We start from the raw sequence: 24,715 nt of genomic DNA, 5'->3' as shown, positions 1-24,715 counted from the left end.
TCACTGACTGACCTGCAGAGATCTTCCTGTGTGATGGTGGAGGGAGGTGGATAGACGCTGTCAGAACCTTTGGGAGAGTAGCTCTTTGTGATCCACGTCACCTTCAGTTCGACCACTTTAACCTGACGACAGCATCATGACAATTAAGAAATAAAATACACAATTAACTGTAAAACCCCCATTTATTCTCCAACACAGCTGGTCATTAAAAAAGAAATCCTCATCTTCTCACCTCTTCTACCACCACCCTGAACTTGCACTTCCTGCTGAGGACTGGTTTGACCCCCGACAGCCACTGTACGTTAGAGAAGACTTTGGCCGGACCAATCAGGACCTGGCCTGGGTAGAAACCATACGCCTCGTCGAAGAACAGACCCTGGAGAGAGATCACAGTAATAAGGATACAACTAAAGAACTGGGAACATGATACATTTTCTTCATGAATTTATTTTAGACATGTCAAAAGAAAATACATTAAATAATAATAATAAAAATTAATAACAATAAAAAAATTGGTTCACAAAATAATAAGAAAATAGAAATAAATAAAGCATGTTACAACATAAATTCAATTAAGCAACACTGACAGTACTGAAAAGGTAAAATAACTAATAACTAAAAATTAATGTTTACAAAATGAAAACACTTTTTAAGTCTAAAAAATTCATTCATAAGCAGTGAAAAGGACATGTTGCACTGCGAACCTGTCAAGAACTAAAAATGGACGTTTAACTGAAGTCTAAAATGCAGTGCATTTGATCCTTTGTTTTCCCAGATATAGAAAAAAAGACTGTATGGTTTTGCTCACCACAGCGGCTACGATGCATACAGTCTTGTGGTGTGATGAAGTAGAGTATAGTTAAAAAATAAATAAATGCATACAATGGGGAAAGATTTTTTCTTTTGGTATAGTTATCACCTTAAAAAGCTAATTTATGCTCCCATTTCATGCTTTAATAGTGACGTACATCATCGCTGTTTTCATGCTTTCAAGCGTCCTTAACGTTGGAATGGGCGTTGAGAAAAACATCCTCTAGAGGGCGTGTATCAGATTCAAAAGTTACTCCAATAAAGTTAATAAACGTTGTGACGATGGAGAAAATAACGATCCTGCGTCTGTTAGAAGGAGGCAGGTCTGTGAGACACTAAATACATCCTGGAGTGTGGACGGATAATTCCAGACATTGGTTTCACGAAATGAGAGAAATTGACGACAAATGTCACTTTCAGTATTTCAGGATGTCCATCAGGGCTTTCCAGGACTCGCTCGCTCCTGCTATTCATGGCACCTTTTTGCGTACAATGCCCGACATTGCAACCACGACTTCCGGTGGTACTGCAACATTTGGTCCGTATCGGTGCACATCCGCAAGCTTGTGCATACGTGCAGAAACACGGACGAAATGTACGCAGATTACAGACAAACGGCTCCAGCCTTATCCGTATGTGTAACCAACGTAGAGCGTAATTGAGCCATAAGGGTGCTGGTGTTGGTACTGGTGTTATAGTTTGAACTATACCCAGCCCTAATTACATTACATTCACTAACAAATAAGAACTTTTTACAGACTATGAAGCCTTTTGTAAAGGGATCTGACCACTGACTAACAGCTGCTCTGTTCAGGTGGATGTACCTGAGGTGACAGATAAGAGCTCATGGCTACGTACCGAGTCACTGACATGTGGACAGACGTCGTAAAGCTTTGCACCATCCTCCACACTCATGGAGCACCTGAGAGAGAGAGAGAGAGAGAGAGAGAGAGAGAGAGTGAGAGAGAGTGAGAGAGTGAGAGAGTGAGAGAGTGAGAGAGTGAGAGAGAGACACAGAGAATGGTTTATTCTGGCACTGATGAATGTCTTACTAACATACTCACAGTACACACTGTCCAATCTCACACACACAGTCTACCTGGCTCCATTGGAGAGCTTGAGGATGATGTGATTAGTCAGGTCGTACACTTTCCCCAGCCAGAAGTCGTAGGCAATGTAGTCCCCGTACATGAAAGACTAGGAAAGAATCGCAATGACAATAACAAAATTATCTGTTTTATATTTTATCAAAGTATCACCTGTAACAGTATGAGGGTGCACGGTGATCACTTGCAGCTTTGTGTCATTTTCTATGTGTTTTTCACTGAAAGTTTATCGTTGCTAATACCAAATTTCTAGACCAACATTATTATCAACAACAACTGAAGTGAATCATCTGGTACCAAATTTAGTTTGGTATACAAAGTATACTGCGAGATTGATCACTTTGTGTTGATCATTTATTCAAACATTAGATTATCCAATAAAAACACACTTCTCACCTGTATTAAACAACAGTCCATGCAATGACATGCCATATTTTAATCATCTTAGTCGCTGACTACAAAGATTTTTGTTACTTTGACTCGTCTCCTGTCTGTATAGAGTGCTGCAGGGATGATCTATTTTTTAGGCCAACCTGGAAGTTAGCATCACCCTGGTTCTCTCAAAAAAAAGGATTTTTCCATTGGATTTTGGATTATTGCAGAAAATAAACTCTGCGGCAAACACAAGTTTCTGATACTTACTTACCGCTAGCTTCCAACTTGTAATTTTGCTTGTTTTAAAATGATAAATCTACAAGTTAGAAAGCTTCCAAGAGCATGAGAATAAACATTACAGGGCTGTAAAGGTGGACGAGTGAGTTGATGAGGTTCTGTGTTTGGCGGCTTGATGTCATGTAATGTTCCTGTAACCTCTGTAGTCTCATTTAGGTTGTTTTGTTAACAACCACATTTTTAAAGAGCATAAAAGCTTCAAAATTCACATGTGGAGTACTTACTGATGCATTTTATCTTGTAGAACAAAATGTGAAAATCTCTTTAAGCCTGTGCAGACCTTATTTCAGGCATCTAACAAAAAAACATTTAAAAAAAAACATGGACTTCTAAACGAGGGATCCGGTTTTTATTTCTTTTCAGATTTTAGGACTCATGCAGCTCTCTACACAGGTGTGCACATATCCCTTTGTATGCATGGGTAGAAACATAATTAGTTTAAATTACAAAGTTCTTTAGAGGAAATTAGGGAGCTTTAATTGTTTTAGGAGGCCCTGCGTATGAGTCTTCAGGTAAAATGTCTTACCCAGATGTGCTGCAGGTCTTTGCTGTTAACTGGATACAGAACACAGTTTGTTCCCACTAGTTTCACTGCACACTCGATGTCAATGTTGGTCACAATACCACACTGGTTGTCCTGTAATGCAACAAACACAAGTTCTGTATATCATCATATCAGTTATCATCACAGCTACAGTATGCTGCTCATCGACAGGAACACTTGCTCATAGGTAAACAAGCATCAGTGGATCGACAGCAAGTGAACGGGACAACACTTAAAGAACAAGTGTTGCATTTGTATTCAGGGTCGCTGCACTGCTTTAACACAGAAAGACTCCTCCTAGACCCTTTTACAAGTGTCAACCTGCAATAATATTCCAGTCATGTCTGAAGCAGCAAACGGAACAGAGCGGTGAGCAGTGACTTGACTGACAAAGAGAGAGACTTGATTGAAAGAAAGCTAGAAAATAACATGAGAGAATGAGAGAGGTGAAGGGAAAATGGAGCGCTATAGATAAGAAACAAGAAAAAAAATCACTCACATTAGAATTGTTTCGTCGCACAATGTCTCTGATGACGATGGATCGATCTTCAAGTTTCAACTGTAACAGAAAAGAGCAAAGTTTAGAAAATGGTGAAATCTCACACCGACTGAAAGTAAATCCTTATAACAGCAGAGGAGAGGTCTTCACATCAACGAACCTGTGATGAACCCTGGAGGAGAAGAGCTTCGAAAATGGACCAACTACACATAAATCACATTCACACTTAGACTGTGAACACATTACTGATATGATTCGCCACAGCCTTGTCTTGTAGGCTGCAACATGCACAGTCAGCAGAGATGTAACACCCCCTGAGACTCAGAGCAGATTCAATTATCTTGCCATCCAAAAAGAGACACATTTCACTGCGCTGGCCAGCATAAGCCTCTAGTGTGAGAACGCTGGAAGACTCAGCAAACATATTGTCACTATCAATTATTAATCAACACGTTGAAATAAAAATAGGACTTGTAAAACGACATGTTCTGCGAAACCCACAGCGTGAAGGACAGATGGAGCCAAAACAGCATTAATCCAGAACGACAGGCCTGGAGCGACACAGGGTAGAAAACAAGAGCCGCTGGGCTAAACTTGGCACAAACTCAGCCCCCAGAGTTGCAGCCGGAAACATTGTTCCCTGCTACATTACGCTGTAGCACTGTGCCTGTTAATGGTCATTTAGTCCGAAAATAGCCCTGCATCAAATTGCAGTTTTGTGGGGCCATGTTGCTGCAGTCACTAGTGAGTAGGGTTGCTATAAAAATCGATACTCTGAAAAAAATCAATACTAAAATTTAGTATAAGATTAGAAACTAACTTGCAAAAGTATCAATACTTTTGCCGTCAACAGTGTAACCTCCACCTCCTCCAGTTGACTCATAATGTCACCCAGACAGAAGCTACAGCTCATCATATTTCTGCGAATGATTGAATCCAAACATGAAGAGTCTTATTCTGCTTTTATTAGGAGAATGTATTCACATATCAAAGCATTTTTATGCATTTTATTGACTGGTGACCAAATAAAAATTTTAGACTTTGGTCCATGAGCTACAGACGACCACAATCAGTTTTTAATCAATAATTATTCTTGTGGCATTGGCTAAGTTAGCGTTCAGCTCAATTTGTCTTGAGCTCATACTGTGTACATCATTATCATATATATATTACATGATGCATAAACGTAATCATTTGTAATAAGAAGTTTCTCTACTGTCCCAGACACTGTATCTTTGTGTCCCAGGTGGTCTTTGTATAGTTGGGACGTCCATAATTTCAAGCCCTGTGTGTGTGTGTGTGTGTGTGTGTGTGTGTGTGTGTGTGTGTGTGTGTGTGTGTGTGTGTGTGTGTGTGTGTGTGTGTGTGTGTGTGTGTGTGTGTGTGTGTGTGTGTGTGTGTGTGTGTGTGTGTGTGTGTGTGTGTGTGTGTGTGTGTGTGTGTGTGTGTGTGTGTGTGTGTGTGTGTGTGTGTGTGTGTGTGTGTGTGTGTGTGTGTGTGTGTGAGAGAGAGAGAGAGAGAGAGATTGGGGGGGATACGATGGGTCGCCATGTTCCTTTGTAATTAAAAAGCAGCCTGTCTGCTCCTCACATCTCTGTTGCTGGGGGTTAGAGCACACACACACACACACTCACACACTCACACACTCACACACTCACACACTCACACACTCACACACTCACACACTCACACACTCACACACTCACACACTCACACACTCACACACTCACACACTCACACACTCCTGTCTCCTGTCTCCTGTCTCCTGTAAGCTGAGAGAAGCTCACAAGCACTAAACATTTTTTTCTTTTACACATACACAGCTCTTCTTCGTTAATATTCTCCCAGTGCATCATGCTGCAGTGCGCTACTGTGGTAACTGATTTCCTCACCAGTTCCAAAACAGGGTGTTTAAAATCATTTACCCCACTGTAAGAGTGAGCTGTGACGGCAACACAACGGCTTAGGTCAGACTGCTGAAGACCACAGCAAGAACTCTGCTCCCATTATGACCGTAAGAAATTCTGGCACACAGCAGCGTGTCCCTGCAGTGGGAGTGATTTTTCTCCAGGAAGAGACTAAAGAGAGGAGGGAGGAGAGAGCTCTCTCACTGATCACAGTGATATGATGCTGAAGAAAAGAAATATGCTTCACCTTCCATCACAGTTTGTTATAGCAAGGTATTCCTTGAGATGACAGCACTAATATGTAGGGGTGACCCCGAATAATCGACTATTCGTCTATTTGCTCCGAGGAGCCTGATTCGACTGCCAATCGCGAGTCAAATCGTTGCAAAATGCACAAAATGCGCAAAATGGATTATTCCATTCTGGCTCTGCGGGTGCTGAATGTCTGATTTTACATATAGATGCTTGGTTTCTCCCAATAAACCATGATAAATAGCCTGTTTGGGTATAAATATGAGTCAATTAATAAATACTGGTGCTTAAAATGTGAAAATATCTCATGTGCTTTTAATCTTTCTCCTTAGTGTGCGGGGAATAACCCCCTCCTCCTCTTATACTAAGTTGTACTATCCGAGATCAGGCACTGTCAGAGCGCATCTTGGCTGGGCTTTAAAACTATCATGGCGTCAGAAATACACCAGTCTGCTAGTGTTTAATCATCAGCATCATTTCATTTGAATATTTGCCCATTTGTTGTTTTTCATTATAGACGTTCAATCCGACACAGTCTGACACAGCGCCGTGAAAGTGAAAGTGAAACTACAATTACAGTTAGAACAACAGAAATCACATCTCTCAGTGACCCTCTACCTGACACGCGTGCACTGGACTCACAAGCACCCGCCGCTGTCTGCTTCATGTCATGGCTCGCCACCCCGGATCGGAGGGTTTTTCATGAGCAAAAAAAGAACAAACTGATTCGACGACTACAGGCAAGACGGGACGAATCAGATTCGACTGCGAATATGTTTAGTCTGGGACACCCCTACTCATAAGCTGCTTCAACAAGTGACTGCTGAGTGAGTGAGCACATTCGTGTTACCCTTGTTTTAATCATGTTCAGGATATCAGAAACCTGTCCATTTATATCACTGCATATATATATAGATATGTATATCTATATATATATATATATATATAGATATACATACATACATACATATTTCCTGTTTTCTGTGTATTTGTATTAAAAATAAATAAATACATGTCTATGGTTTGTATTATTTCTGGTAAGTTGTACTGGCCCCAAATGAACGGAGTCTGTAACTTATGAATGAAACGTAATCTGTCATTTGTCTCTGGTTTAATTCGTTTATCGATGTATTTATCACTCACCTTAAATTTGCCTTGAACATCTGAAGCAAAGAAACTTCATTACTGGTGTCAGGCTTTCATTTTGGCATGGAAATTGTCATTACACTGTTTATCCCATTTTTTCCTTTATTGACTTTAAAAACAACTAATGTAACTTTGTACACCTGCCAATATGGTCGACCAAATATTTTTATCCCAGTATTTCTGGCTGTTTCATAGTATATCACGGTAAAAATTCTTCTGCGTGATTTGACTTTATTATAGGTTGGTAGTGGTTTATTCTACTGTCGGAGTACACATAATATAAAAACATGCAGTGTAATTCTGTGAATGTGAAATTATAAGAGTAACACACTGTTGTGTGTTGTTAAAGAGTAAGTTGTGCGTTGTCATTGGTATGGCGGTATAAGAAATATTAACATCATACAGGAAAATTAAACCCGAGCACTAGTAAACACTGGATAAAATGTTTACATGCCACAGTATTAGGGTTCATCAAAAACCAGTGTACGGTTTATGTAGGTTTCTGAAACCAAATATTCTGTTTACATACACGAACATATACCATGTGGTTTGTTTAGAGTTCATGCAAATGCCAAATAACAATAGAGGTCATCGCATAGTAAAGCCTGTAAATGAAGCACACGCCTGTTGTCTGCAGAGGGAGGCTTCTCTTCACATGGAGTTCACAATTACTCATTAAAACATGTACACCCAGAGGCACATACCGCATCAACGTACGTACAAACAGGTAAAAAGTAACAAACACGTACTGCACAATGATCAGAAAACTAGACAGCTAGGCTACAACAAAGAAGCTCGCTGTAGCTATGGCTCGTGTTGTGATGATGAGAAGTGAGGCGGGAAGGTGTTGGTGGACAGTCAGGCAACAAAAGAAGACATGCCTGTGTGCACAAAGGGATATGTGTGTGAACTTGTACAGCTATCTTTGTGAGGATCACTGTTAGATTTTCCCAAAAGAGTGTAAAATGAGGACCTCATTTTTTGGGGGGTTGATGGAGTTAAAACTTGGTTTTAAGGTTCAGGTCTGAATTCTGTTTAGGGTAAAAGTCAGGGTAAGGCATTTAGTTGAAAATGGTTAAGATTAGAGTAAGGAGCTAGGGAATGCATTATGTCAATATTTGTCCTCACAAAGACATACGTGCAAGAATGTGTGTGTGTGTGTGTGTGTGTGTGTGTGTGTGTGGCACATAGCTCTGAGGAGAAGACAACCTTGGCGGCCTCTCTCTCCGGGTTGATAAGGTAGAAGGGACCAGATTGATTACAGGAATCGATGGAGGACAGCATTTGCTTTGACTTCCCGGCCTGATTAACACAAGTCATTATTCAGGTGCCGTACAGGGAGGAGTAAAAGGGGGAGAAAGAGACACCGCAGAGGACTGCAGCTCTGTGCCACGCCTGCTCTCCACTCTGACAGACAGTTTTCTATACCAGGCCTTCTCATCTTTCAGTTTCATCTCCATACTAACAAGCCATCTGATCCAAAAAAACACAAAAGGAAGTCAAATAAACACAAGTGGGTTCAGTAGTAATACGTACAGTGAAAACATACTGTATTTCCACACACACAGACACACACACACGCATGCACACACAAAATTCCACCCACAGATTCAGTTAAAAATCGATCTGTGAAAATGAAGGTGCAGTCATCGTACAGCGCTACATCCCACCTCAGCCTTCAGCCTCAGGCAAATCTCAATTCTGCTACATCATTAGAGTTTTGGAGAGCGTTTATTATAATTCACCGTTCTCCAGGAGGAGGAGAACCGACATTTATGAACAGGAGCCTTCTGGATCTACATCCTTTAGTCTGTGGATTCACGGTGGAGCTTAAAGAAAAAGCTTGGGAAATATGCGCTTTCCCTCCTGCAATTATTTTAACACTACATTTTTTTCGGTGGATATTGTGTAGTTTTTTATGGAAATAAAAATAACTATGATGAAACTATGTACTACTGCTATTTCTAATGTAAATTGATCTGTAGTTTTGAGTACAATGAGCTGAAGAGTGCCAACATGCAGCCCTTTAAATTGACTGGCTGATTAGACCTCTGCTCAGGTCCAAGTAAATCAGAACTATATTGTTCTATATTGTTAATAAATGTGCACAAAAAATATAAGGCTGAGGAGTCCAGCAGTATGCAAGATTAGCTGCAGACAGAAACACACACACATGCACAAGGCTAACGTCCGGCGGATAAAAATATAAGATAATGTAAAATATAATGTCCTAGCCACCTTGGTAGATATGACAATAAACAACTGAATCATCAATCAATCCTCACGCCCTGATACTTGCTGCTGCCGGAGAGTGTTGTCTGACTGAATGCTATTGATTCAGACGCACAGGAAGGGAACACAGCTCTATTAAAAAGATAGCAGGTACGGGGCCTTTTACCCTCGGAGACCACAAGGGAATGACAAGCGGACTAAGGGCACACAGATTCATCAATAGAGCAGTGTAGCTTCAGACATGAAATGAAAAAAGCACCAAAAAGCAAGAAGAAAAGATACAGGTGAGAGTAAAGGCTGCAGGACACAGAGAACTGTACATGAGAAGGAGGGAAGGGAGCGTAAACAAGCAGAATATGAAATGAGAGAGGCAGTCACAGAGAGGCAGATAATATAAGATGAGGACAGAGAGGAGGGATAGAGAACACTCGAGAGTCAATCACGGAGATGGAAAAAGTCTGATGGAGAAGATGGTTGTGGGGAGGAGGGTGTAGGCAGTGTGTTTTAGGGACAAAATGAAGATGAGCAGCGAACTAGGCACAGAGGAAGCAGCAGCAGCAACCAGCCCAACAAGTGGGAGGTCGAGACGGTTCCCTGGAGAGAGACAGAAAGAGTGAGGAAACAAGAAAAGCAAGAGCCCGAAATAGAATAGAGCATGGCAAACGCAGCAGATAGTGAGATAGAAAAAAAAGGGGGGAGGAAGTAAGGAGGGTGGAGAGAGAGAGCAGACAGTCTCCCACTGGGCATGGCTAATACAGCAGAGGAAAAAAGGGAGGATGAGACGATGAGCGAGAGAGGGAGGAAAGAGGGCTGGTAGGATAGACGCAGGCTCCAGCAACTAGGCAAGTCACTCCAGAGAGGGTGTGTGTGTGTGTGTGTGTGTGTGTGTGTGTGTGTGTGTGTGTGTGTGTGTGTGTGTGTGTGGCAGAGAAAAGAGAGGATCAAATGAGATCCATTATCTCAGGGCAGGAGCTGGACGACCATCCAGTCAGCGGCACATTACGTCAACATTCTCCAAACACACACTGGCTCGCTGGGACACTGAGGGAGGGGGGAGGAGTGAGGAGATGAGCAGGGGGGGAGGAGGAGGAGAAGGAGAGGAGGTTAACAGGATGGGTTAAGGAGGGGAGGAAAGAGCAGGAAAGAGGGAGGAAGCAGAATGAAAGCAGGGTAAGGAAGAAATAAAAAAGAAGGGGTGAGGGTGGAAGATAAACCTGAACTGCAGGGAGGGACGATCATGTTGTGTCCCTGTCGTATCATTTTTACTGTAAATACAAGCTGCTAAGTGGTAACCAGAAAGTGGTACCACTAGGGAATTTATTTTCAGGCTTGAATTTGTCCAATATGATGCAGCAGATGTGTATCAATCAACGAAGGTAGCCAATGTAAAATAATCAGTGACCAATAATAAGTAACATTAATAAAGATATGTTTTCAGTATAGCCCGGTGCAGGTTACTGTGGAGGCAGGAACTACGGCCCAGAAGGTAAAAATAGACAGACTAATATACAGAGATTAATTTCAGAGTACTCCATGAGGGGGGGTGCATGCATTAGTCGTCAAGACTTTGACCCTTTCTGAGGTTGTTGGTTCCCGTCAAATACGATCAAACAATAGCAATGCAGCACTGGAGCAGGAGCTGCTTGTCTGAAACCTGTATGTTTGTGCGTTTCCTGCGCCTGCCTGGCACCTGCTCAAAGCCACAACCAAGGACCTGCAAAGCGCTGTTGGGTAGGCCTTGTCAGCAACCTCGTATCCCTGATTACACAAACGTCTGCCAGCCTACCTCGAGCACCTGCAGACGGCTCCTGAACAAGCGGCGCTGGAGGATGACGCATCGACAATCACAGCCTCATCTGAGGGTGTTACTGTGGTAAACATGGAGCAGAACGTACAGTTTTAAAGGTCCAGTATTATGCTAACTAGCAGGTTCATGCTTGTATTTTGGGTTTCTACTAGAGCATGTTTACATGCTTCAATCTTCAAAAAACACATTATATCCTTCCTATCTTATACCTGTATTAACTCTCTTTAAAATGCTCCGTTTTAGTGTCAGTCTCTTTAAGCATCCCTCCGAAAAAGGCGCAGTCTGCTCTGAATGATCGGCGTTTCTTTTGGCATCTCTGCAGGATCATTGCAGCCAAGGAACGACGGCAGTGTAGCGGCACTTTCTACCTATATATAGTGTAGTTGTGATGGCTCGTTTAAAAGAAAAGAGGAATGTCCAAAGCTGTCTGAGGTTTCTGAGAATTGTAAACATGCAATCATGTAGAGACAGAATTTACATGCTGTCGTGTAAATAAGATAAATAACATAAGGCTATTTAGTATGTTTACTAAAAGGACAAGGTATAGAGCTGTCTATAGGAAAGAGATCCTTAAATGAGTCCTGTTGTGATCTGACGCTATTCAGAAAATACAATTAACTTGACTTTCAAGGGGGCGCCCCCCTAACATAATGGTAGGGGAAACACTGATGTTAATAGTAATTTCTCAAGGAACGGCATGTGCAACGTTAATAAGAGATCAATATGATGATTTGAAAGAGAACAGTGTGCAAATTGAATGGGACAGAATAAATGGCTTAGGTGCTAAGTTAATTAGTGTGTGTGAACTGCATAAATAGAAAAAGTTAATGTGATCACTCAGGTCTGCTCAGTGGAGAACTGCTGTAGCTACCGCACACTAACTGTGTTTGTTCAAGTAGCACAAGGAGATACTATCTAAGTGAAGAGCTACAGGACACAAGCTAATGATACACACTTCTGTCGTGATTAATGGCCCTGGTTTGTTCCTAGATTTCTTTTTCTTATCCATATGATACTTTTAGGCAAACGCCATGCCTCTAAAAACCAATAATGCTTCCATTTGTATCTTAAAAGCATTATGGCAGTAAGATGATCTCTTTCTTGCAGATGAAATGCTTTTGGAAGGCCTGGATGAGAACGACAACAACGTCCGTGATCATGAGCAGAGGATGGCTAAGAAAGGAAAGGAAAGCTGTGTGAGGAAAGTGACTTGAATGTAATTCAGCAGTCAACCCTTTTAGGACAGATGTGTTTCTGTTCTGTAGGTCGGGGGGGTGCGACCAGACTGCCGTTGCTGGATGGATGAGGGCGACGGCAGGGCCAGCTTGACAGATGGGAGTCATCGTGGGGTCAGCGCATCCAGCACCTGCAGTGCTCCCCCTTCTTTTTTAACAGTCTCCCATTTATTATCAGCAAATAACCTTTAAATCAAGGAAACAACTGCTTTATAAACACTGTCCAGGGCAGAAAAGACCATTTCACTGTTACAAGAGCAATAAAGTTACGTTGAATTGTTTTTGTTCACACAAATAATTAAATAGTGCCAAACATCCCTGACCTCTTCCTTGATGTGAGAGCACTCTTATTTCTGTATATCTATGTATTTAGGAAACATTGTGAAAATTCAATAAAGATATTCAATAAATTGAATAATGTTGGGAAAAAGGAAAAAAAAGTGCCAAACACATTGATGGCTCATGGATGACATCATGCTAAGGTTACAGGAAAGAGGTCGGGGGTCACACAACAAAGAGTATATACGGTAACCCTTCTGCTACAGCTGTCCAGGTTTGTTGGCTGTGTGCAGCTACTGTAGATACATACAAGCTTCCCTAAAGGACTGACTGACTGTGGTTGCCGTTACAATCTGACTAGCTGAGGAGGTGGTGTCTCTAAATATCAAAAACTATCAGGACAATAAAAGGTAAGGATAAAGGCAGTAAATCCCAGGAGTGTCCTTGTTCACTTCATAAAAGATCAGACTCAATGGGTTTTATTATTATCATTAATATTCTTTATATTCTCGTTCAAAAAAACAAATAAAATTGCCTTTCCATGTCTTACAGTATAACAGGGGCAACCAAATGTTATTTTCTAACAGTGGGGTCATGGACCCGCAAGAAGCCAAGCTGAATTTATTGAACACAAATCACAGCAATCTGACGGCGGCAGCATTCGGGAAAGTGCAGCTGTGGGACCGCACTTAAGTGCTGCCAACTTGAGGGCGCTGTAACAGGATGAAATAGTTTTGCTGCGAGCCAGAGGAGGCTGGGAATTTAAAATGGCTCAGAGAGCAGAAGGTGGGGATCTTACCATTTCAAGGACTAAAAGCCTGCACATTACCATAACAGCCATCTGGTACCAAACTGTCTGCCCATCCCATTACATCCTTCCCAGTCAAGGTTTATTATTTTATTTCACTTTCTCCTCATGACTTTGAGACCCATTCCTTACTTGTTTTTCCCTATATCTTTTCCATCCGCTTTATGCTCCTTTCACCCACTTTCTCCCTCTATTCACCGCGTCTCTCTCCGCAGTCGTGTCAGCAGCAGCGGTTAGTCCTCCTGCACCCTTCCTGTCATCATTATTACCACACCAGCTTCCTCCTCCCACTCCACCTGCTCCACCCCCACAGTCACAAAGGATGCTGCTTCCAGGGAGGAGCCCGTGGTCAGGCCCTCGCAGCTCACCTCGACCCCTGTGCCCTGACACCCGTCTTCTCAGAGCCTTCATTAAGGCACAAACAGAAGCTTCATCACCAAATCATGCATGCATAGAAAGAGCCATCTTACAATATGTTTGGGGGTCTCAGCAGTGCATTCATTGGTTTTGTTACCAAATGATTTATGGATTTAGGGATGCTGTTCCCTTGATGCATCCCGTTGCTATCTACCTGCTGCTGCAGTGCACTTCTGTCCTTGGAAGGAAATGTCAAGGCTGTGCTGCAGCAACAGGACTTTGTGTGTTTGGTAATGTTGACTGGGAACTGGGGCAGGCCCACAGCAGCCGGTGAGTTTTTCTTCAAACCACATTAGTTTTAGATTCGATTTTTAAAATCTCACCCTGTCAGCGAAATGAATTACTACATCACCCCCTTAGAAAAAAAACCCTCACAGACGAACGTTAAAATGAACCTTAAACACAAAAATCACCGGTTGGGAAGAAAATATCTAATTGGGTGCCATGGTAACCAAAGCCCTGTGATGCACAGGAGCACAGAAAATCCCTCACTACACAGGATGCATGTTAAAGAAGTCGTACCTCTGACTTCCCACACAGAATAACACAAACACATCAGGCCACAAATGTCAAGATGCAGTTCATCAACACCTTCGGCTGTTAAATGTTAGCCGACAAAGTCTCTGCACTCGTTTTTTAACTATTCATTAAAGGTCCCATATCATGCTCATTTTCTGGTTCATATTTGTATTTTGGGTTTCTACTAGAACATGTTCACATGCTTCAAAAATCTTTTTTTTTTTTTTTTCATACTGTCTGTATATACCTGTATTCACCCTCTGTCTGAAACGCTCTGTTTTAGTGGCCGCAGACACCCAGTAAACTGCCTATTCACAAACCTGGTGTGCCGGCTTGTGAACCTCCAGGCATTACGTTTTCTTCTTCTGTAACGTTAAATAGCAGCACACTGTAGCAGCACTTTCTACCTATATATATATAACATACAGTTGTTGTATAACTGTATAACTGTTACGTCTGTACAAGCCTATGGAAGCTCTGACGGTTCGCTTTTTCTGTGGATTGACAGTTTTGATATTTGACAGCACTTAGTCCACAGGCAAACAAAATAGGATAATTTTTTGATTTTTTTTAATCAACACCCTGCACACAGTGCTGGTACAGAAAAAGTCACTCAACCAATACACAGTTGATTTTCTTCCCAGTTGTTTCATCTGTGCAAGCTTAGGTTGAGATTCTGACTTTAGATTTGCCTTTTTTTTATAGCTTTGATACTTTTGATACTATCAAATGTTGATATTGTATTATCCTGAAACATGTGGTATTGAAAAGTATCAATACTTTTGACAAACTTACTGCTTTATAATCAAAAACCACATGGAAATCTCACTTTTTACAATATGGGTTATTTAACTTTTAATCATTCCTCTGCAAGAAATCTGAATCAAGTGCATTAAAAGTTAATTCATGTCTTCACTCTCTTCTGTAGTGTAAGGTGTAACCTAGGGTCAGTGTTTGAGTCGACAAAAGCAACAGAATTCCAGTAACCTGCACCTCCTGTTAGTATAGTTTTAAGGTCAGTCAGGAAAATGATCATCGTAATCCACAGTCCAAGTACTGAACTGATGATAAAGCAGAGACAGTGTCCTTGTCCTTACAGGATTATGTATGATTACTGTACAAAAGAGGTTCAGATGCATCAGGTGTCTTGCCTTTGCAGCAGAGGGTTAAGGTGAATCTGCAGTAAATCGTTTAAGTTAGAGAGAGTTATACAGTGGGCAAATGTTGGTAAATGATAACTATCCAATATCGGACAATAATAAGTGATACTTTCAATACACTAACAGCCCTGTATGCAGCCACTTTGCAATAACAAGCAGTGTCCCTGTTCTTACCTGCACTGAGATAAGGATCTAATCCCTGCAACCTCCTCCGGAGACAGTCATTAAGATTTCATAGGGTGCAAAAAATGTGATGTATTAGAGCGAAGTAGTGAGCTGCAGACATGCTCCCATTTCAAGGCTACTGCCCGAACTTCAGCTTGTCACGCGTAAGCAGGATTCAATGTTCAATGCTACAAATTTTAGACTTTACCAGCTTCCACTTTCTCACAAGCGCCCAATCAACAGATGTGAGAAGGAAGCGAGATGACTCAGGAACAGGCTATATGTTTAAGGAATTTTTTTTCCATTTACCCTATATTTATGGAGCAAGTGAGATTTACTAGGCCAGGGGTGGGCAATTCCGGTCCTGGAGAGCCACTGTCCTGCATGTTTTAGGTTTCTCCCTACCTTAACACACCTGAGTCTAACAATAATCAGACTGTGAGAAGCATCAGCTGTCAGGTGTGTTAGACTAGAGAAAAACCTAAAACATGAAGGACAGTGGCTCTCCAAGACCGGAATTGCCTACCCCTTTACTAGGCCAACGTGGCATTTTACTTTCCCTGGGCATATGTTTGAGCCCTGTTAAGAGGCTGCTAACCAAACTACTGTAGCCTGAGAGGCAATGGCCGAGTCCACAGAAGTGACCAAAAGATGGCAGCCACTATGGGTGGGCGATATGACGACATTAGATTGTGAAGGATTAGAACGCACTGACGATCTGCCAAAGCAGAGAGATCGTAGTATCGTCTGTAAGGCACATTCTGTCCACTGGTGTTCTTTTCTCTGCACAGACGCATCAGGTTTCAGCAAAGTCCCGCTATTGGCTAGTCCGCCTCATGCACTGCCCAAAAGACACGCCGATCAACCAATCATAGCGAAACTACAGGCTATGACGTGGCTTCCTCACCCCACATCCATTCTGATTCAGAGAGTAGCGGGAAGTCATGGCTGAAAATGTGAACAGCAACACAACTTGAATTACATCGTGTCCTGACAGCAAGCGAGTCTCAGACTATCGCGTCACATTGACGCTGTCTGTCCACACTAATTCACAGAATGTGTGGAACAAGCTGTAAAATAGGCGCCTAAAAAACTGTTAAATGTCCCATGCACCAGCGGACTCCTAATGTGTTTCACAAAGCGCAAGCGTAACTTCGCAGACGCCGCCTCGCCCAAAACTGCCACACACACACACACCACAGTGAAAGTCATTTTCTCAGAGCTTCTTCTGTAAGGACCAAGCTCCCACCACAGCCACTTCCTAGTTGATTCAATACAGAAGTGCCAAAAACTTGAGTTCTCCGAGTGGCCACTAGGAGTAGTTTGCACAAAGGAGCAGTTTCTCATTGACCCTCATGTTAAACAGGCCGTTTTCACAGCATAATTAAACCTATTCAAGGCCTGGAACAAATAATCCTCCTAGTCTGTATGTTTAGGTCGTATCTCCATGACAACACTGAGGAGGGTGAAACACAATCACATCATCTACATTGATAATAACAAAGTAATACTTTAATTTTGCAGAAAATCTGAGAGGAAATATTCTGAGTTTATTTATTTATTATTTATATAATACATATATGTAATTAGTTTATTTTAATGTATTATGTATTAAATTCACACAGGAGTATACACACCCACTGAATATTTAGTTATTTATTTATTGGATAACCATAAAACGTGCTATATTGTGATATATATCAAGATATTTATTGAGATATTAAATCATCTGCGTCGGGATGGAAGGTTTTGGTCGTATCATACAGCCCTATATTCTCGTACATCTTCTAGAAAATCTGGTGAACAATCCATGGTGTCATGAAATACAAAAGGTCCTTCTGGTGCCAAGAAGAAATAAAGAAAATGACATTTGATAAAGCAAATTTCAAGCAATTTTTAAACTCGTTGCTTAATGTTCATGCATTTATAGTAAATGACAAAAGAAAGAAACAAAGAAAACATTACACTACTCATTCATAATTTGTACCTAATGGCTGCGGCAATGTAAACCATCAAAATCCTAGCTTGGTGTGGAAATGCTGGTTTTCTAAGTGTGGCAGATTTAAGCATCAGTTTTCTCTGCACTGCTCTTTAGAGAAAACATTTTAACTGATGGGCCGACTGCAGAATAAATATAAGTCTAAATCTCATCGAAGTATTATCGCATATATTCAACTTTGCATACTGCAGGAAGTAAGTAATCATGAATTATTTATTAGAATCTTCACCACGCTCTCAGGACAGAGCCGGCTGAGACTGGGCTTGTGTTGCACGCAGATAAGCAAACAAGAAATGCCACACAAACAAACACACCCCACAACCAACCTACATAAGAATACTACAGCGTGAAATCCATACATGTGCACACTAGCACAAACTGGATCCTTTGGGGACGCTGATTTGCAATGACGCAGCATTAACAGTCCACGAGGAGTGTGAACATGGGCGTCATTGTTTAACGGCGCCTGTGTTGTGACAGAGGTTGAATGACACTCAGACCAGAACTTTACTCATTTAGCACAGAAGACAAAGCAAGGCCACAGTGGGCTCTAAAACAGGCTTCTTCTGGTCCCATCCTGTGTCTCTAAAACCAGCTTTTGTGAGCTTTTTTTCCAGACCGGTCCACTTTTAAACCCTGTGACCCCTTTACACAAAGCCCAGGAGAAATCTAGAGTTGCCCTGGAGAATATAGATGACAGCAGATTTCCCAAGATACACCAATTACAATTTCATTCGGTATTTGATAGTAGATTTAAAAAATATATATAAAAAAAGAGCGAGGGTGGTGTTCAATCAATAGATGTACACCCAACTGTGTCTGTCAGTGTAACAAGGCAGGGCGGTGGCGTCTTCTACCACCCTCAAATGACACCGTCTTTTGTACGGCCTTAATTATTTATGCCAAGACTGCACTGGCAAAACAATGGATTTGTGAAAAAAAATAAGTGCTACATCTAAAGAATGATCCTAAAAGCAGGCTAAATAAGTTAATGTATCATTCTCCATAAAAGTTTCAAATCCTGAATGGGTCTTTTGACATAATATCTATACCTTAATAACTCAGCATTAGTTCTTCTTCTTCTTCTTTGACTATTGCTGTGTGTTGGCTAAACAACCAAAATGTACGACCACCGTCACCAGCAATTGGTCAAAAAATGAGCCAAACATTCACTGGTTCCAGCCTCTCACATGTGAATATTTGCTGGTTTACTTAACTCGCGATTAGGGTTAAATTAATGTGTTTGGATTCTGGATTGTTGGTTGGAAGTGAAGGTGTCACCTTTGGTAAATGTTTGATATTTCATAGACTGAACAATTAATCAAGAGAATAAGAGGCTGATTAATTAAGAATGACAAATGTTCCACCCCAACACAGGTCTTGTGTTGTGCATGTAGCATGTTTTCTGGTAATTCAATAAATAAATCGTTTATATAAAACAACGCTATGGAAAAGCCTATTTTGTCTACTCCTGTGTGAAATCTATAAAATTAAAAGTACTGAGTATTTTATTATTTTATCAAGAACTTTAGTGCCAAATGAACATAAAGTGTTATCCAAATGATGTAAATCTAGCCAAAACAGTTCAGCCAGTTTTTTTTTCTTGCAATTGAAATGATATAGAAAAATATATCCGATATACATTTTAATATCATTTATATATTGCCATATCAGATTAGTTTCAGCCCAAGAAATTCTAAAATAATAAGACTACATTGGGACGGAGTGAAAAAAGTATGTGGATCAGAGCCGCAACTAATGATTCAAATAAAACCTTCAAATGTCTTGTTTTGTCTGATTTACCGCCCAAAATGAATGATTAATTTATTTATTTAAAACAGGAACAATGCAGAAAAAAACATTAATCTTGTAAAACAAGGAGATGCTTTGAGCCAGGTTATAGCAACAATTGCTAAAAAACTAACATATTTCATTAACAGTGCTATAAAACAGACTAAAGAAACTAATGCCCACGCTTAATAAACTGTAACCTGCAAATTATCGTCATTTTTACTCATAAAATGACAAACACAGATTAATGAATTACCAAAACAGCTTCCAGTTATTTCTTTGACCAATCAATTAATTCACAGACTGTTTCAGCCAAATATGGGTAAACACGGATTACAACTGCAGAACTGTGGCCATTGCTGGTAAAACTGACAACACATCACAAGCTGAATCCGATTTGCTTTCTTCTCCCTCTCCCCCTCTGTGTGTGTGTGTGTGTGTGTGTGTGTGTGTGTGTGTGTGTGTGTGTGTGTGTGTGTTAGCAGTCTGTCACTGAGAATGACGCCTCATACTCGTTTTGAAATACGAGGCAGGTGTATTTAAAATAAGCAAATGTAGATAATAACGCTGGTTCTGTCAAACATAGTGTTTGACAATGCTGGGTCTCTCAGACCAAGCCACACCCAGCTGAGGAACTACACGGAGTTATGGATGAGCTAATCCAGGGGTCTTTAATGTTTTTTAGGCCAAGGAGCCCTTAGCAGAAAGAAAGACGAAGCAGGGACCCCCTACAACAAATATTGTATTAAATTGGGTTGCATATTAAATTGAACTTAACAGCTAGTGACCTAAAGCCTATAACACAGCTTTTTATGGTGCATAAGATATTACAATGGTCATTATTTACATATTCATTTATGTAAACATCATATTTTAATGTCAAACATACATTATGAAAGCACATTGAATCCTTCAGCTGTGCATAGAACCCTTGGGGACTATAAGTCAGTTACATCTATCCTCAACGTTGTGTAAATTTATTTATTTACAAATGTATATTTGCTGATAAGACGTTGCATTCATGTTAATGTTTGATTTCATTCATATTTAAAAAAAAAAAAAAAAACATATCAAAGATTATCAAGCAATTTGGCGGACCCACTGCAGTATCTCTGAGGACCCCTCTGGGGGTCCCGGACCCCCTGTTGAAGATCTCTGCCCTAAATTAATAGGTGTAAGGTTCCTAGCAGTGTCCTGCACCTGCCAAACCCTGTATTTACACTGACAGACAGACAGAAAGCTGCTTCGTGTGTGTGTGTGTGATGCAGTCAGTGGAGCAGCCCGGTTCATCCTGACAGGACGAGCTAACCCGCTAACTAGCATGTGTGCTCCAATGCTAACCCAGCTAGGGTTCGCTATTCAGGGGGATTAGGTGAACCTTATCCCTGACAGGCTAGCAAGTCGACCCACCTCTTCCCAAAACACACACACACACACACACACACACACACACACACACACACACAGACAGACAGAGAGACACACACACACACTCCAGGCAGCCCTCCTGTCAGAAAGAATACCCGGGTGTCAGTGTAAACAGTGAACACATTAGCCGGTACCTTTGTCTCCCTGATGTCCTGCTTCCCTCCCTCAGGGTACCACTGGACGCGGACAAATCCCCTACAGACAGGCCGACTCGGGGTGTCCACAGCGCTTTCAGTGTCCGAACCACACGGGACTCGTCCCCCACCTCCTCCTCCTCCGCCGCCTCCTTCTCCTCTCCCTCCGCCGTCGTCGAGGTCCGAGTCTGAGTTGAACTCCTCCTCGCCGTGGATCATCCGTACGAGGCCAAACCGGACTGAGCCGCGATACCGCCCGGAGACCAGGTCGTGGGAGAAGAGCAGCCGCTGGGAGCCGTCCGCCGTGGGAGACAGAGCCACGGATGGAGGCTCCGAGCCCGGGCTGGCTGCGGGAGAGAGGCCCGGGGTCTGGGCTGCGTCCGCTGTGGCCGCCGCCGCATCCGCTGCTACGGGCTCCGCCATCGCTGCTGTTGTCAAGGGAGTGATGCTACGAGCGCGAGGATGACGGTGTAATGAAAAAATCTGTAACCTGGAAGCAGCGGAGTGCACGTGGTGTGCGTCGCTACGGAATGCTGCGTAAGTAGCGCAGTGTGTGGGCGCGTCATCACGCAGTGCCTCCCCTCACCACTGGGGGGCGGTGTGAGCAAGGGAGTTTATTTACCTTTATACAGTCTGTGGCACTGGCTCTCCAACTGTGGTGCTTATGAGGACTGGACACAAAACAAACAAAATAAAAATGAAATGCTTTTTAATTTGTTGATAATATGTTTTATTAATAATCTAAATATGTGAAGTAACTAATAGTTCAAGTTCAATTTTATTTATATAGCACAGCCAAAGAGAATTCATGTACAAGAAACAGGAAAACATGGATATCATCACATATACTCACACAAACATATGCACATACATGCACATACACATACGTGCATGGCTACAGTAGTCATAAACAACAGTGCATTATGTTATTATGTTAAATAATAGTAGCATTATTATGTTAAAAATGCACATAGACATTTTAAACAAAAACTAGGCTGGATCAGAAGTCCCTGTGGATCCGAAGGCCACCGAGGAAAAATGTGTTTTCTAATAATTAAAGTTACTAAATAAATGTAATGGAGTAAAAAGTACAATATTTCCTCAGTCAAAGTATAAAGTACAGTAAACCCACCTATCAGCCAGAAGCACACTGGAACAGAGTTTGGTATCTTTTATTTCAGAATAATGGTGTCTTGTAAGTCTGTTCGGGCAGGACATATTGTTTTTGCTTTACAGAATAATAAAAAGATGTAAGTTTACCCACTCCCTTCATGGTTACATACTCACTACCACCTCATCAACTACCACTACACCACTGGTCTCAGTGGTGGGACTTGAGAAGCCTGATATCTTCTGAGGTGGTACTTCATGTACAAAGTTTGAGTGTGACTTACCACCTCAGTTAAAATCTGGCCCTCTCAAGTCCCAACACTAAGACCAATGTTAAAATACAGCAGCGTAGGCCGACACTATCCAGCTGCAGACAGGAAGGTTTACTCCTAAACAGATCAGAGATCATTTATTGTTGACTGTCTTCAGCCACAGTCACGCTGTATGAAGATTAGCATCAGAACGGACCTGTCAGTGTTTTCAAACCACTCATTTTAACTTTGTTTACTCTCTTCCATCACAGTTTAGCTCGTAACTCATCAACGTGACTACGTAACAGGCTGTTATTGACACAAAAATATTATAGGAAATGCTGAATTTATTTTAAATTACAGTTCCCGGATCTTAAAAGTTTAAGTATTTTCTTAGTATTAATTTAGTAATGAATGTTTCCTTTTTTGGGGGGGGGATTCCTTCAAGTGCCACCACAGAGAGTCTGAGGACCACCAGGGGTACCAGCACCACAGTTTGAGAACCAGTGGAATAGACCTTTCAACAAGGTAATTCAAAGTGCTTTCAGTGGTGGAAAGTAAAAAAAGTAAATTTACTACTTAAGTGCATTTTGAGGTACTTATACTTTACTTGAGTAGTTCCCTTTTATGCTACTTTGTACTTTGACAGAGGAAATATTTTACTTTTTACTCTATAACATTTATTTAGTAACTTTAATTATTGGAAAACACATTTCTTCTCCTTGGCCTTTGGATCCACAGGGACTTCTGATCCAGCCTAGTTTTTGTTTAAAATGTCTATGAGCATTTTTAACACATTATTGCACTGTTGTTTATGTGGTGCACAACAGGTTCAACTGTGATTGTTATTGAATTAGTGAACACACAGTTATAGCCAAAATCATTACACATAAAAGGTCAACACAAATAATAATATGAATAATAATGATGATAATAATAATAATCAAAGAGGATTTAACTCATCCATGTGAGATACACCTTGAAACAATGTGCTTCTTTAAGATAAACATCCTGGAGAATCTCTTCAGTTTACTCCACATGATGACACTTTCCAAAATAAAAGAGTCGTTGAAAACTCATCAGCTATTTTCAGTATCTGTATAGAATAATGTTTTAAAGGAATATAATGTATTCTATGCATTTAGGAGACTTCCCACAACAAGTCACATCTTCATTCAATGTATCTGATTTATAAAGGTGTCATTGCGGTCTGTAACTGTCTCTGCACACTGACTCACTTAATCGGGCACGCTTTGTTTAATTATTATTAATTACATTGAATTTCTGTAAATCCATCTATCCTCCCAGGGGATTTAAACTATAAATAAGACACTTGTTTTACTTTTTGTCTTTAATTTGAGCTTGTGCTTTTTGTCTGTTTAGTTTAAATAAAGACCTGTTGACGGTCCTGGCAAAAACCTTGATCCAAAGAATATACAAAAACTTCTAATATATTAAAAAATATATAAAGTATTGTACCAGGAAAGAGCATCAGGCAATTTAAGCTCAGTGTTTATCTGGTGCTGGAGATTATTTTCAGCCTTGTGACCATTACAAGGAGTTTACCTGCTCTTTGTGTCAGTCTTACACTAATTGGACATACAAAAACACACGACAAGTGCAGTAAAGCTATCATTTCTGATTATTATAAAAACAAATATATCAGTTTCCCCTTGTGGAAAAGTTTAGTAAAGTTTGGTTAGAAAGGACAACAGCTGCAGCTTCTTGTAATTCTTAACATAACACAGCTTATTTAACACTGAAGAGGTAGCAAACAAATGGTAATCCTCTTACAAATCTGAAAAAAACAAGCCTGGAGAAAGTCGTGAACTCGACTTAAAGGGACAATGGAAAGTCTCCCTCTGAGAAATCACATGAAGAGTGGTAAGTCGAGTCCTTAAGATGGCCCAGTTAAGCAACACAATCTTCTCACTGTGACAACATGACATCAATGGTTAGCCTTCAGAAGAGCTCCTACCTTCTAAACATATCCATCTTCTCCTCTGTAACTCAGGTGAGGGACTTTATTGGCCGTCACACCTGAGGTTTCTCTGGATAACATCGTGGAAACATGAAACCTTCAACACATGATCAGTGAAATCCAAATCTGCTGCGGGTGTGATGGTGGCATGATGAGGATAATTCTCCACACATGGATATCCCCCCCTGACCCGGACTAAATATGGTTATTGTTAAACTCACTCACGGGGAATTGGAGGGTTTGGTCATCCAGCTCGCTTCAGGATTATAGTAACCAACCACTGCGGCTCACCGAGGGTATAAATACCGCCGGTGCGCCACTCTCCGCTCAGTCTTTACGCGCAGTCCCTTATTGTGCACTGATAGGATTCAGACGAGGAGATACTCGCGTTAAAGAAGTCGAGACAGTATCTTTCGCTTTACTTTACAACCTTTTGGAGAAAAGAAATAAATAAATAAGAGCC

General features: G+C 41.2%; 1 protein-coding gene across 1 annotated transcript in view; it reads right to left on the bottom strand.

Moving 5' to 3' along the window:
• The window catches only part of ube2o (ubiquitin-conjugating enzyme E2O), a 37,489-nt gene extending 16,147 nt beyond the window's left edge, over positions 1-21,342 (bottom strand). Inside the window, exons 1-7 of the mRNA XM_083921802.1 lie at positions 20,911-21,342; positions 3,632-3,691; positions 3,115-3,225; positions 1,910-2,007; positions 1,669-1,732; positions 233-376; positions 13-122 (exon numbers count right to left, since the gene is read on the bottom strand). Of these exons, the coding sequence (XP_083777928.1) occupies positions 13-122; positions 233-376; positions 1,669-1,732; positions 1,910-2,007; positions 3,115-3,225; positions 3,632-3,691; positions 20,911-21,333 (1,010 nt within the window). The 5' untranslated portion in view covers positions 21,334-21,342. The remainder of the gene's footprint in view (positions 1-12; positions 123-232; positions 377-1,668; positions 1,733-1,909; positions 2,008-3,114; positions 3,226-3,631; positions 3,692-20,910) is intronic.
• Positions 21,343-24,715: the final 3,373 nt, after the last annotated feature.

This window comes from Echiichthys vipera (genome assembly GCF_963691815.1).
Source record: "Echiichthys vipera genome assembly, chromosome: 2".
Lineage (NCBI taxonomy): Eukaryota > Metazoa > Chordata > Actinopteri > Perciformes > Trachinidae > Echiichthys > Echiichthys vipera.
This window is presented reverse-complemented; position numbering and strand designations above follow the sequence as displayed.